Below are 13,597 nucleotides of genomic sequence, written 5' to 3'. Positions count from 1 at the left end.
TGTACTGACCCCATGCTCTTCCCCTGTCCCTCTCTCTGATTAATAGCACAGCATGGATTCTAGTCCTGGCGAGGAAGTATCATTCTCTGGATGAAGGGGAGGGCTTTTCTCATACTCAGGTACTTTTAGTGCCCCCTCCAAACAAAATCCTATCTTTCAGTATTTTCTCCACATATGGGAATTTCACAGTACTCACACACATTATGGGCTTTATTATTTTTCCCTTTAGAAGCCAGGTCTATGGCAAAGCAATTGTTTGTTATGAATTTTATTGTAGACATTTTATTGTCATCATTAAACAAAAGTATGTATTCATTGTAGGTTTATGTTATGTTTTGTTGTAGGAATTTCTTAACTCTCCAGCAAAGTCCTGTGACAAAGCAATGGCAAGAAAAACCACTCTGTCTCGGCACTAGTGGGTCCTGTAGAGGCTACTTTTCCGGTCACATCTTGGGATTTGGAGAAGATGAACTAGGTACTGTACAATCTGCCTTGAAGCATAAATATAGCAATCTTATCCTCTACTTGTTGGAAATGTAATCTACAGCAAAGATTACCTACTCCAGAGATTAAGATGGTCCAGTTATATATTCTCTACCAGTAACTTTTCCCTGAAGGCCTTTATATTTTATTTTCACACTAGAAATACTAAAATATAAGGCAGAAAAATGGGAGGCAGGGAAAATAATTTTTTAGTCCTGAAGAGATAATTTTTTAAATGTTTAACAATATGTTTGATTATACATCTGAGTAATCTGTATATATTCTCTATCTAAAAACCTTTCCATTTATCCATGTCTCTTGGAATAAATAAAAAAATTTTGTTGGAATCTGAAACTTGCCTTATCTGCTATTTCTTTTTTCTTTTTGCCCATGGGGGCATGAAACTTGAGCAAGATGAGCTGAGTACAGATCTTCTTTCCAATAGAATAGAAATTATGTTCTCATGGGACAATCTATGGTATAACATATAATGTATTTCTTGGCATGTTTATCAAAATGTATGCAGCTTAAAAAGCAAAAAAGAAGTTGAAATTGAAATATGATTCATCAGTGAGTAAATATTTTACTCTCTACTAATTCAAATTATAGAGATAAATGTAGTTTCATAGTGACTCCCTTTAAAAAATAATCAAACAAACCATAACTACTATGCTCCTTTAGCCTCAGAGATAAATTTCTAGGCATAAAGAAGAATGTATGTTTCTCATGTAAATCAGAATATTTTCTCTAAAACTTCAGATTTGGATTTTTTTACATCAAATGGAGACTTCATCAGAAATAGTTTCATGCTCTTTACTTAGAATAATAAGGGACTCAGACAAGACTGTTGAAACACATAAGATACGTTTCAGAGCCACAGGAACATAACAATTCAAAGAAGAGAATCCAGTCTACTCTTTTCTTGTTCCAGTACTGAAAGCAATTTAAAAATTTTCCTTAACATTCCCTTACCCCACTCAAAGGAACCAGAAAGATACTTTTCCTCACTTACATCCTCTATAATATAATTTTAATTTCACTGGCAAACAATGATTTCAGAAGTAAAAGAATGAGGACAGGCATCGTGGTTTACGCTTGTAATTCCAGCAATTTGGGAGGCCGAGGCAGGTGGATCATCTGACGTTGGGAGTCCGAAACCAGTCTGGCCAACATGGTGCAACCCCATCTCTACAAAAACTACAAAAAATCAGCTGGGTATAGTGGCAGGCCCCTGTAATCACAGTTACTTGGGAGGCTGAGGCAGGAGAATCGCTTGAACCCTAGAGGTGGAGGTTGCAGAGAGCCGAGATTGCACAAAGAATGGTTTGTGTCTGAGTTAAAGATGAATGTTTAGATGTTGTGACTGAATAATTCTGATTTTCCCAGACCTTGCTACAAATGATTCATCATCACTCATTATGTTAACATCACCACCATTAGGTAAACCATCCCAAATGTCTGTGTCCACTTAATACTATTTAGGAGCAGAACTAAAAAATAAAAATACATAATCCTGACTCTCCAAAAGCTACAACCCTGAATATACCTCATAATTAAAATAAATACAGTTTCACTGGATTACATTTTAATGTGAAACTCCCTAGCTGTAACTGAAGAACCATACAAGAAAGTAAGTTTTCGCACCTTTTGAAATAAAAGTATTGAGAGTCTGGGACTTTGCATATTATTTTTTAACTATAAAGTCAGGACGGATTTGTTGTGAGGATTAAATGAAGTAAACTATAAAGTATTTGACAAAATAATTTTAATTATTTTGCTTACATTCCTTTGTACTTTCATTTTTATTTTTTCTGTTGTGCCTACGTTTTTAGTACAAACTGTGTAAATCTTTTTCAGAAGTAGAAAAGTAGCAGGGTGTGTTTGATGCACAATAGTAAGAGAAATATAGACTAAATCAAGGATTATTTCATGAGGGAGAACCAAATATAAATTTTAAAACTTTATAAATGTGTAATTATAAATACAGCTTCTAATTTTCTATTCACATGATCAATTCAACACATAGAATTATATGGAAGTAGTGGTGATAAACGGGGTGGTTTTCTCCTAAAAGAATACCCCATCTGTTGTATTTCATCATTATAAACAACAGCTAGCATCAAGAGTTAGAGTTTAGAGAGTTGAGACTGAGCATCACGGTCTCTCTCTCTCTCTCTCTCTCTCTGTCTTTCTCTCCCCTCTCCCCCAGTGTTTATTTTAACATATTGTGATGTACTTTCATATCTTCCAAAAAAGTTAAAGATTAAGAAGGCACAGCCCAATTTCATGTGGCCTCAAATTATCAATTAACGGTAACAACTTGATAACTAACATTTATCAATCTTGCACAGAAATAAATCAAGATAAAACTTGTCCATTTAATATTCACTCAACAAATATTTATTGAGCCACCTACTCTGTGCAAAGCTCTGTTCTGGATCCTGGGGATGCAGCAGTGGATAACGAGACAAAAGTCGGCTGGGTGCGATGGCTCACGCCTGTAATCCCAGCACTTTGGGAGGCCAAGGCGGGTGGATCACGAGCTCAGGAGATAGAGACTATCCTGGCTAACATGATGAAACTCCGTCTGTACTAAAAATACAAAAAAAAAAAATTAGCCAGGCCTGGTGGTGGGCGCCTGTAGTCTCAGCTACTCGGGAGGCTGAGGCAGGAGAAACTCTTGCAGTAAGCCGAGATCGCGCCACTACACTCCAGCCTGGGTGACAGATGACACTCTGACAAAAAAAAAAGAAAGAAAAAAGACAAGAAGTCTAAACTAGTGTCATGAAATTTATGTTGCACAGCAGGAGGAAAATCAAAATAAATTTTTAAAAATATTGTATATAAATTGATGATAAATGCTTTGAAGAAAAATCTAGTAGTGAAGAGGAATTTGTTGGGAGTTGGGGAAGGTGTGATTTTAAAGTGCAGTCAGGAAAGGTGATGTTTAAGTACAGCCTTGAAGGAGGGGCAAAAAGATGAACCTAGTGGAGACTCACAGGAAGATGGAGCCTGTAATAGGGGCCTGGAACAGCAATAACCTGAGACAGGAGCCTGAGTTGGGAACTTGCCTCCCATGTGTGAAACCACAAGCCAGTGAGGCTAGAGAAGAGTGAACAAGAGGGCAAAATGTTGCAGATGAGGCCATAGCAGTAAGTGCTACTGTCAGGACTTGCTTTTGCTCTGAATAAGATAAGAAGCTATTGCAGGGCATTGAAACAAAGGAGTGTGATCCAACTTACATGATCTAACTCTTTTGAAAAGAATCCCTGTGGCTGGTACGTTGAGAATACACACAGAAGAACAAGAGTGGCAACAGGGAGCTCAGTTAGACAGCTGTTACCATAATCTAGATGAGAAATAATATCTGCTTGCACTGGAGTAGTAGTGGGATATGGAAAGGAGTGACTGGAATCTGGAATTCTGGATGCACCGTAAAGGCAGACATGTGAGACTCTTGCATAATCTTTAGGCAAGTGATTTTCTTGTGGACAGATGGAGATAGATTTACATACAGAATAACTGCCAGGCAATAGGAAGTAAGGACCTGTACTGCTATAAATTTGCTTACTGTTATTTCTTTCTTTAACAGGTGAAGTTTACATTTTATCAAGCAGTAAAAGTATGACCCAGACTCACAATGGAAAACTCTACAAAATTGTAGATCCCAAAAGGTGAGATTTCTTTTTATCCCATTAAGTCAATAATTTTCTTCTTCCAGTTATTTTAGTTCATTCGATTAATGATAGGAACGTCACAATTAGCAATCAGCCAAGATGTACACTTCTGTCACTTCCATATGCTTAGCACTGTCCTGAGAGGATCCTCTTCCCCTGTCTATGATGACTGATGCCACTATGCAGAACTTTAAAAGCTCATTCGTGTCGTTCTTGCTGTCATCACAGAGCAACATTATATTCATGGAATCAGAGTCTTCAGTTAAAAGCCAGACAGGGGCCCTGACATGTGAGGCGGTGGCTTAGGCTCTGGTATTGGAGCCTAAGCCATAAACTCTCCTTATTGTAAAGAAAATGAGAAACATACTGGCAGACATGACAGGTGTTTAGTATGATTTTTGTTAAGTAAACAGGTAAGTTACTCTGGCAGTTCAACATCTGAGCCTCATTTGGAAACTATCTGAAAGCTCACAGTGCTCATGTAGACTGTGGTGACTAGACAAATATAAACTTAAGTAGGGTTTTGTTATTTGCTTCAGCAAAAGAAAGATTTGAATGTTTTAATCCTTTAAAGAATATGTTTATCTCGCCCCGGTCCTTCCCACTCACGCATCACAACATTTATACATATGTACTTCAATCATCTTGAATCATCACTAGTCAGTTGTTAATTTCATGGATCAAACCTGAGTTATCAGAAGCTGCTAAAATTATATGTTGTTGAAAAGACATTAGTCATAAATTTAGAAACAGCTAATCATAACGAAACCTGAGGATCCTTACAGACATGACTGTTGCTGAGCACTCGGACTTGTTACTCTTCAGCCACACCATGCTGCACATTTCAGATTCCTTCTATATTATTTTCATGACTCCATTTTCAAATTTCAATTCAAGTCTTTTTCAAAAAAGTTAATTCTAATACTCTGAAAAGTTTACTAAGGGCATTTTAAAATATTCTTTTTAAATTGTAAATTGTGTATGTTGTTCTGAAATTTTCTCCTTTTTTATATGACAAAACGCTTTTCTGAAGGAAATGCAGGTTGACCTTGGATCTTGCAGAACAAAAAGAAGAACCAGTTCTAAACGATCTCTGGGCAGTATCACATATCATATATCACAGGTTGATAACATCCCTTCTCTATTTAACTGTATATATTTTCTTTCACAGTAAGAGAAATACTCATCTATATACTACATCAATTTTTCCCCTCAAATGTGAAATTAATGTCCTCCATAAGAAAAGCAAAGACATCAACAACAAAAAAAAGTCAGACACTTAGGGGATTGTTGAAGTTGGCAACCTTAAGAATAAAAATCAAACTAATGTTAATTCACAAAATTCTAAAGATTCATAATGAGGTGTAGGGGTTTCACTCAGATATAATACAATTAGTTTCAAAACAGTCATTGTTATTCCATTATACTGTCTAAGTCTATATGTTTTTGCAAAGTACCTCGTAGCATTGTAATGGATTCTCTCTCCTTCTCACAAAAATCTTTCTCTCTTCATCTGGATTGTTTAGTCTGTGGCTGAGTTGAGGTGAATTTTACACCTTCAGTCTATTATTAGTGTCTAATTACCAAGGTTGCCATAAGGGACCTTGGCTTTGTGATCTTAGTTCTCCTCTAGTAGGGTGGTCTCAGAGTGACATACCTGAAGGCCTGACTTCTCATTATGGTGCCTGTTTCTGGTGAGTCATGTCATGTGGGGGGCCTGGGTTAAGATTTGTGTTTGCTTTTCAGAAGGTGGGGGAAGTAGCAGAGTCCCAAAGAAACCGTCCTTGTACACAGACATGAGCATAAATTTCAAAATTAAACTGACTATAAGAAAACAAATGTTTTTATAAACATTTGTTGGGAGTCTCATGCTGTTTTGATTTGGCCATCAATGTTTATTGTTATTATATTTCTTCCTAGATGAGTTGAAGCTCTATATAAGCAGACACTTAAGTGTGTGAACAGGATTATTTTGGACACAAACTAATTACAAGCATAGTAGTGTTCAGGATGTCTGTGTTAGGGCAGAATTGTTTTTCTAAAATTTTTGAGGCTGAATTTTAAAAAATAATCTTATCAACTATAAAAACAATATATAGACACATTTTGTTATACCAAAAATCAAACACAAATTGAACTCTTAGGTTAATTGTATTCTCGTACCAAAGCCCCCAGACTTGCTAGAATAATGTTTTCAGAATAACTTTCAAACATCAGTTGATTTGTGGCCCAAGAAGAGAAAAGCAGAAAACTATGAAATTTTTATTTTCTGTGTTATATGTCATAGAAGTTACATTCTTACCATAGGATTTATGTTTTTCCTATTTTTTTCTACATGTGCACATGTACACACACACAAACACACAATGAGGGAGTTTAGAAACCATAGAAACTATATATGTAGTATCTCTTAAATCATTTTGGCAAAAACAGATAAGGTTCTAGTATTACCACCTCAGTCTGTAAGGACAATTTGATCTAAAGCTGTAAGCTACATAATCATTTACGTAAGTTTCAAATCAATTACAGTGTGCAGCAATCTCAGAAAAGGATGGTGAGATATCCTCTTGTAAAAATTAAATGCCATTGGTTAGCATGAAAAATAAAAAATAAAAAAGAAAATGCCTAGAACTCAGGAGTTAAGAAAAAACTCCTGAGTTAAGAAAAAACTCCACCAGGCCGGGCATGGTGGCTCATGCCTGTAATCCCAGCACTTTGGGAGGCCGAGGTGGGTGAATCACCTGAGGTCAGGAGTTTGAGACCAGCCTGGCCAATCTGGTAAAAACTCCGTCTCTAGTAAAATCACAAAACATTAGCTGGGCATGGTGGTGGGTGCCTGTAATCCCAGCTACTCGGTAGGCTGAGGCAGGAGAATCACTTGAACCCAGGAGGAGAAGGCTGCAGTGAGCCGAGATCATGCCATTACACTCCAGTCTGGGTGACAGAGTGAGACTCTGTCTAAATTTAAAAAAAAAAAAAAAAAGCAACTTCCAAGGAAACAGAAAAGGAATTAAGTTTGCCTCCATGTTAGAACATTGTACACACTCTTGGAATACCTTCAGGGATTGAACAGTCACATCTTATGGCAGAGCAGAGTTAAGGTCAAATCAACACCAATCACCCAGTTTACTCAGCCAACTCACAGGATCCAAAAAAGTCTCTAGTACTGAATTCAGTATGCCTTAGCCTGGGGGCTCCTTCAGCTAGCAGTTCTAGAAAACAGATTTAGATGAACTGAACACAAAATCTTGGCAATAATTTTACTTTCACTTAGTAGTGCCATCTGAAACTAGTCAAGATTGGGAGCAAGTCTATCTGGGTCAGACAGGGAGTCAATTGGTCTGGTCTCTAAATCTTCCTTAGTGTGGCACCCAGCATAGATTATTTCACCATACTGTGCCCCTTTGTCCATCAAAAAATATGTAGAAGATGATATTTCTGTCCCTGCTGCATTCTACAGAGGGCTGTGAAGGTGTTTAAATAATATATTTTAAACATATTACATTCTTTAGTAATTTTTGTATGTTTATTCCAGGCATTCCAGGATTATTTTCAGATGATCTCTCAACTTTTAAGGTTCCTTTAGTTCAAAAATTGGAATAAAGACATCTATGGAGCTTCTAATAACCTTCAATAGAGCCAGGCATGGTGGCTCATGCCTGTAATCCCAGCACTTTGGGAGGCCAAGATGGGAGAATCACTTGAGGTCAGGAGTTCAAGACCAGCCTGGCCAACATGGTGAAACCCTCTATGTACTAAAAGTACAAAAATTAGCTGGGCGTGGTGGTGCATGCCTGTAATTCCAGCTACTCAGGAGGCTGAGGCAGGAGAATCACTTGAATCCAGGAGGTGGAAGTTGCAGTGAGCTGAGATCATGCCACTGCACTCCAGCACTGGGCAACAGGGCGAGACTCCGTTTCAAAAAAAATAAATAAATAACTCTTAATACGTAGTTTTCAAATGTCCAAATTATACCTTGGTTGCTCTTTGCTAAATCCTTTCAGAAGTACATAAATGTTCCTAGGGGTGGAAATTAAAGAATTCCGACAAAGTTATGTAACTTCCAAGATTTAGTTTTATAGAACACAAATTTTTTTCATAGTATTGACAAATATTCTTTAATTTTTGTTTCAGATGAACTTAAACCAAATGACTTTTTTTGAAACTTTTCCAGGCTTTATTTCTCTAGGAATTTGTAAAGGAAAATTATTCTCCATCATGTAGATTTAATTACTATGTACTCACTCTTGCTATATTTTGACATATCGCTTCTCTGTTACCCAACCAAGTCACACAGACCATCCCCTTAATAAGTCTATAAATTAACAATGCAAATTCCAGGCTTGAGGGGTCATTTTATAGAAATATTGTATCCCCAATCTCCTCTGTGACCAATATCAAAAACTGCCCCTCATTCTTCTTCCCCCCATGGCCCACTTACTGCCCTTTGTTTATTGTTTTCTTAATATCTTCATCCTACTTCTTATTAGACTGGATGCTAAAGAGTGTTTTTTCAAAAAAATCACTTCATAAGAGGAAACCAGTTCTGTTTATCCTTTGCATATGTCTCAGGGAGCCAGCAGGCAGCTCTGCCATCCCAAAGAAAGTTATACATAATAGAGCAGCTTTAGCCCAATAAGCCAGTCTAGTCCCAATTCATCAGTCAAAGTTTTATGCAAGTGGCCCCCCTAAGTTGATAAATTCCCACAGTGCCTGTTGACCCAGCTGCCAAGTCCTCTTGCAGCAGGTGGTGTTTTCATGGCCACCCTGACAGTAATACAAACTGTTTAGCAGCTCCATTGACCTTTCAGCTATTAACAGGGATACAGGCTCCACTAGGGACTAGTTTTCAAACATGACAGAATTTCTTAACACTAGAGGTCATGAACAAGTATATGCCCTATAAAAGTCCATTCAGCATGGTGGATTTGAAGTCTAAGAGGCAAGGAAACATTTTCCACATTTTTGCTATCATCATTATTCTACGTATCCAGTAACCAAAGATGAATATACATGTATCTGCCTGATTATATTCTTTCTCAGTACACTAGATTTCCTGTTGTGGTGCACAATACCTTTTCAACTAACAAATCCCTACTAAGCTGCCATATAGCATCAGAAATTTTAGAGATATACTACAAAAGAATTGAGCAAGATCAAAGTTGAAACTTCTAATGAATGGATCAGCAGGCATACATAATAGATGGTAGCAGCCCGAGTATAACTAAAATTTTATTCATACTTTAGTAAGATTTGCATACATGTACATGTGTACAGACACACTGAAACATACAGGTAGCACATGCAATGTTATGTAGAGCCATCACCTATTTCAAAATAAATAGGCACTATTATATAATAATTTGTGAAAAAAACTTTGTGTGACCGTGTTATTTTAAAGTGTTTATGTCTTATTTTTAAAATCCATCATATGCTTTTATTCCAAATGCTGACAGATTTATATTTATAAAATGCAAAACTACTTCTATTTCTCCCCTACTTGAAATCCTTCACTGGTCTCCCACAGCTATTAAAGATGAATCTAAACTCTTAATTTTTCCCCAACTTTAAGGTAAAATTGACAAATAGGAATTGCATATATTTACGGTGTACAACATGATGTTTTGATAAATGTTGTGAAATGACTGAGTCAAGTTAACTTGCATATCCGTCACCTTACATACTTATCATTATTTATAGTGAGAACATGTACCAGTCTTCTTGTGTGTATGTATATATATATATATATCTCCTATTTCCTGGAAATGTGACATATGACCACAGCATTCAAAGGAATTTTCTCTTTTATTCTAAGTAGTCTCTCTTAAGCTATGAATTTCAAATCTTAGAATATCATCTTCTTTAGTAATTGGACAGATTGCTATGAAAACTTGACTGAATTGCCACTTCAAACTGGCATTCATTTAAAAAGATATAATATGGAGAATGTGAATGATGAAGAATATATTCTTCAAAGTGAGACTTATATATTGAGTCAAAAATTCCTAAAAGCATTTTCTTTTCAATTAACATGGCCATAACCACTGCCATACCCACCACTGTCTCTTCTAGGACAATGCTAGAAGTCTGATATTAGTCCTTTTGAATATCTTATACTTTTATCATAAGGTAGTATATCATCAGATATTGCAGTACCTTAGATAAAGACAGATTTAATGTTGCATTAGATATGTCTAAAACAGTCATGCAAATTGTTTAAAAAGATGTTTTCTAGAGGAAGATGTAGCTTGTAAAGAAAAAACTGCATCTTAGCATCACTTTGTTACTAATTCATTTCGGTTGAGTTAAAAAAACTGTTACTTAAATGACTTATTTTTGTCAACTGTGACTAACGAATGATATATGAACATCAAAATTTGGAAATTTATCAGGCTAGTCATCTTCAAAGAGAATTTGAACTGACATTCCTGTGCTCTTTCATAGGAAAGAAACTTGTTTAAAATTTCTTTTCTCCTTTAAAGCATTTAGTGAATCTTAAATTTCTACCTTTGAATGATATGAAATTAAAACACTGGTAGATCTATTGCTTTATAAGTGGGGAAATGGAGTTAAGAATTTATTTTTTGATGATTTCTAAAAGAAAAATACTGCATTCTTAAAACTTTTGAATGATGTTGTAATACAAGTGTTATTTATTTATTCTGTGTGTGTGCGTGTGTGTGTGTTTGAGACGGAGTTTTGTTCTTGATGCCCAGGCCGGAGTGCAATGGCATGATCTCGGCTCACTGAAATCTCTGCCTCCCAGGTTCAAGCGATTCTCCTGCCTCAGCCTCCCAAGTAGCTGGGATTACAGGTGCACGCCAACAAATCCGGCTAATTTTTTGTATTTTTTGTAGAGACGGGGTTTCGCCATATTGGCCAGGCTGGTCTCAAACTCCTGGCCTCAGGCGATCCGCCCACCTTGGCCTCCCAAAGTGCTGGGATTACAGACATGAGCCACAGTGCCCAGCCTATTTATTGTATTTGTTAATATTAGTTGTCATTCCCCTGGGCTGTTTTCATCACAATAAAAATAGATAAAATCTGAAAAAATTTCTCTGATCATATTATTACATAAGCAATACTTGTGTCTAACATTTTTATCAATTATGGTTTATGAATTAAGTATTTAAGTTAAAAACTTGATTTTGGACATGAAATTCTGAACAGAATATATTTCCTTCTTTATATTAGGAAGCAATGGCATTGGCTTTTTTATTATACCCTAATTATTTAATTTTTATTTTTGTGCCATATCAGAGTAAGTACAGATATAATCCAAGATTCCTGATTTGATTAGTGCTGATTTCATTAGAAGCATTTTTTGTATGTCTCCTGAATTCAATGATGTGCCACAGAGGCAGAGAATGAATAAAAAGTTGGTCCCATCCCCTAAGGAGTTTATTTTTACCTTAAACCAGGAGATTGCATATATTATTAAAATATAAAAATTATTATTTGAGGTAAAACACTTTGAAACAAAAATACTGTACCATAACACTGTACATTATAAATTGCCAAACTGATGATCCAGAAGTTATTGATGTAGGTAAAATCCACCATTATTTGGTTTCCCATTTCTGTTCTGCTACAGTGTGACTTTCTTTAACACTAATAAGCTCATGTACAAAAGAGAATCTCAGCATAACATGAAGGTAGTTTTGCAGCTTTTCAAGCAAGATGTAACAAGAATTATAGGGAAAGGAACACGCCCTCAGTCTAGCTGTTGCACAGGCAGAAAAAGCCTTTTCAACTGAGCCGTCAATGGAAAGTAAGTACCTGCACTGGGTTTCCGCCTTTCAAGATGCATCCCACAGCCTTCCATGGCTCTCTTCAGGGTACACATCCTCTTTTCAGAGTTCCACTTCCATCATCATTTTGTTTTGTGTGTTTCTAATCTTTCCTGAAACGACCTCCAGCTACTTCTGAGTTGCTTGCTTGGTTGCCCAAACTTTCTTCCAAGGTACCAGCTTTTGTTTTCATCACTGCTTTAGTTACAAAGCTGCACAGATCTTGAGGGGTCTGCCCCAAAACAATTCTTCCCATAAGCCCTTGTCTTAGTCAGCTTAGGCTGTTATAACAAAATACCTAGGTGGCTTAAACAACAGACATTTACTTCCAGTCATACTGGAGGAAATCCAAGAGCAGGGTGCCAGCATGGTTGGATGTTTGGTGAAGGCTCTGTTTCTGGTTTGCATATTGCCACCTTCTCACTGTATCCTAATATGATGGAGAGAGAAAGAAAGCAAGCTCTCTGGTGACACTTCTTATAATGGCAATATTCGTATCATGGGGGCTCTACCTTCATGACTTTATTTAAATCTTACTTCTTCCCAAAGACCCCGTCTCATAATGCTGTCATTTGGGGGGTTAGGGCGTCAACATGTGATTTTGGAGGGAAACAAGCAATCCATAACAGCCCACTTATTTTAAGTGCCATTTTGTGGAATACAATATTTTTCAGGAACATGTACATTGAATTACAGTAGAAATGCCTATTTTTTCTATATTCACTGCTCATATTATAGTTGATCAGTTTCTAAAACTAGGATATTGCAAATATAATACAACAAATACCTATGGCAATTTGATAAAACTGGATGTTGTCTATCTAAAAGCACGTAACATTATTATTTAGTTTCATTAATCTTTTCTCCTAGGTTTTTCCTGTAAGATATTACATAACTTTTCACGTCCTGATTTTCCCATGGAAATATATGCATTGAGTTAAGCTGATAAAACAAAGTTGATACAGGAGATCCACATACCCTTTTAGATATTTGTGCACTGTGGTGATGTTTGTGTAGTGAGATTAATAGGACCTGAAATGTGGTTACGTTGCTACCTTTTTTCCTAAACTAAGAGGGCCAGTTCAGTGGAAAGAACACTGAACCAGGAAAGAGTTCCAGAATTCTCTGTAACTAGCTGTGTGAAAGCCACTTAATCTCTTCATACACTTTCTGATCTTTTAAATTTAAGAATTGCAAAGTTGGCCTTCACTCATGAGAATAAAGTCAAACATGAAAAATGTAAGTGGCTTCATTATTTGCTTTTATTATGGTTGCATCTTTAACCACAGAAGAAAATTAGATGGATATTTGTGAAATTTCTGACAATCTTATTAGCAGTAGATAGTCAAACCTGTGGCTCAATTCACTAAATTACTACTGCTTTTGCCTCCTTTGAAAGGTTTAGTGCCAACTCAGTTTCAAATTGCCTAGGTATTAAAGCCAAGTAACACTGTTTATTAGTGAGCAAGTCAGTTCATCATGTGAGGATGAGACTTTTAAACAGCAGAAACCCTCAACATGAAGGGAATATTAGTCACAAAGAAGACAGCCAATGCCAATCCCCACTTGTTTTCAACACATTTCAGAACAGAGAAATTTCTAGACACTATGTGAAAATAAGACAGAACATTAGCTTTATCTGTCCTA

The 13,597-nt window shown here is 36.4% G+C and overlaps 1 protein-coding gene across 2 annotated transcripts in view; it reads left to right on the top strand.

Annotated features, from left to right (window-relative positions):
* The window catches only part of HHIP (hedgehog interacting protein), a 94,523-nt gene that overhangs the window by 70,519 nt on the left and 10,407 nt on the right, over window positions 1-13,597 (top strand). For both annotated transcript variants that reach the window (XM_023226013.2, XM_023226011.2), the window contains exons 10-11: window positions 345-475; window positions 4,076-4,157. In XM_023226013.2, coding sequence (XP_023081781.1) covers window positions 345-475; window positions 4,076-4,157 — 213 coding nt within the window. The remainder of the gene's footprint in view (window positions 1-344; window positions 476-4,075; window positions 4,158-13,597) is intronic.

Source organism: Piliocolobus tephrosceles, chromosome 3 (assembly GCF_002776525.5).
Source record: "Piliocolobus tephrosceles isolate RC106 chromosome 3, ASM277652v3, whole genome shotgun sequence".
Taxonomy (NCBI): domain Eukaryota; kingdom Metazoa; phylum Chordata; class Mammalia; order Primates; family Cercopithecidae; genus Piliocolobus; species Piliocolobus tephrosceles.
Note: the sequence above shows the minus strand (reverse complement) of the source record. Positions and strands in the feature narration are given on the sequence as shown.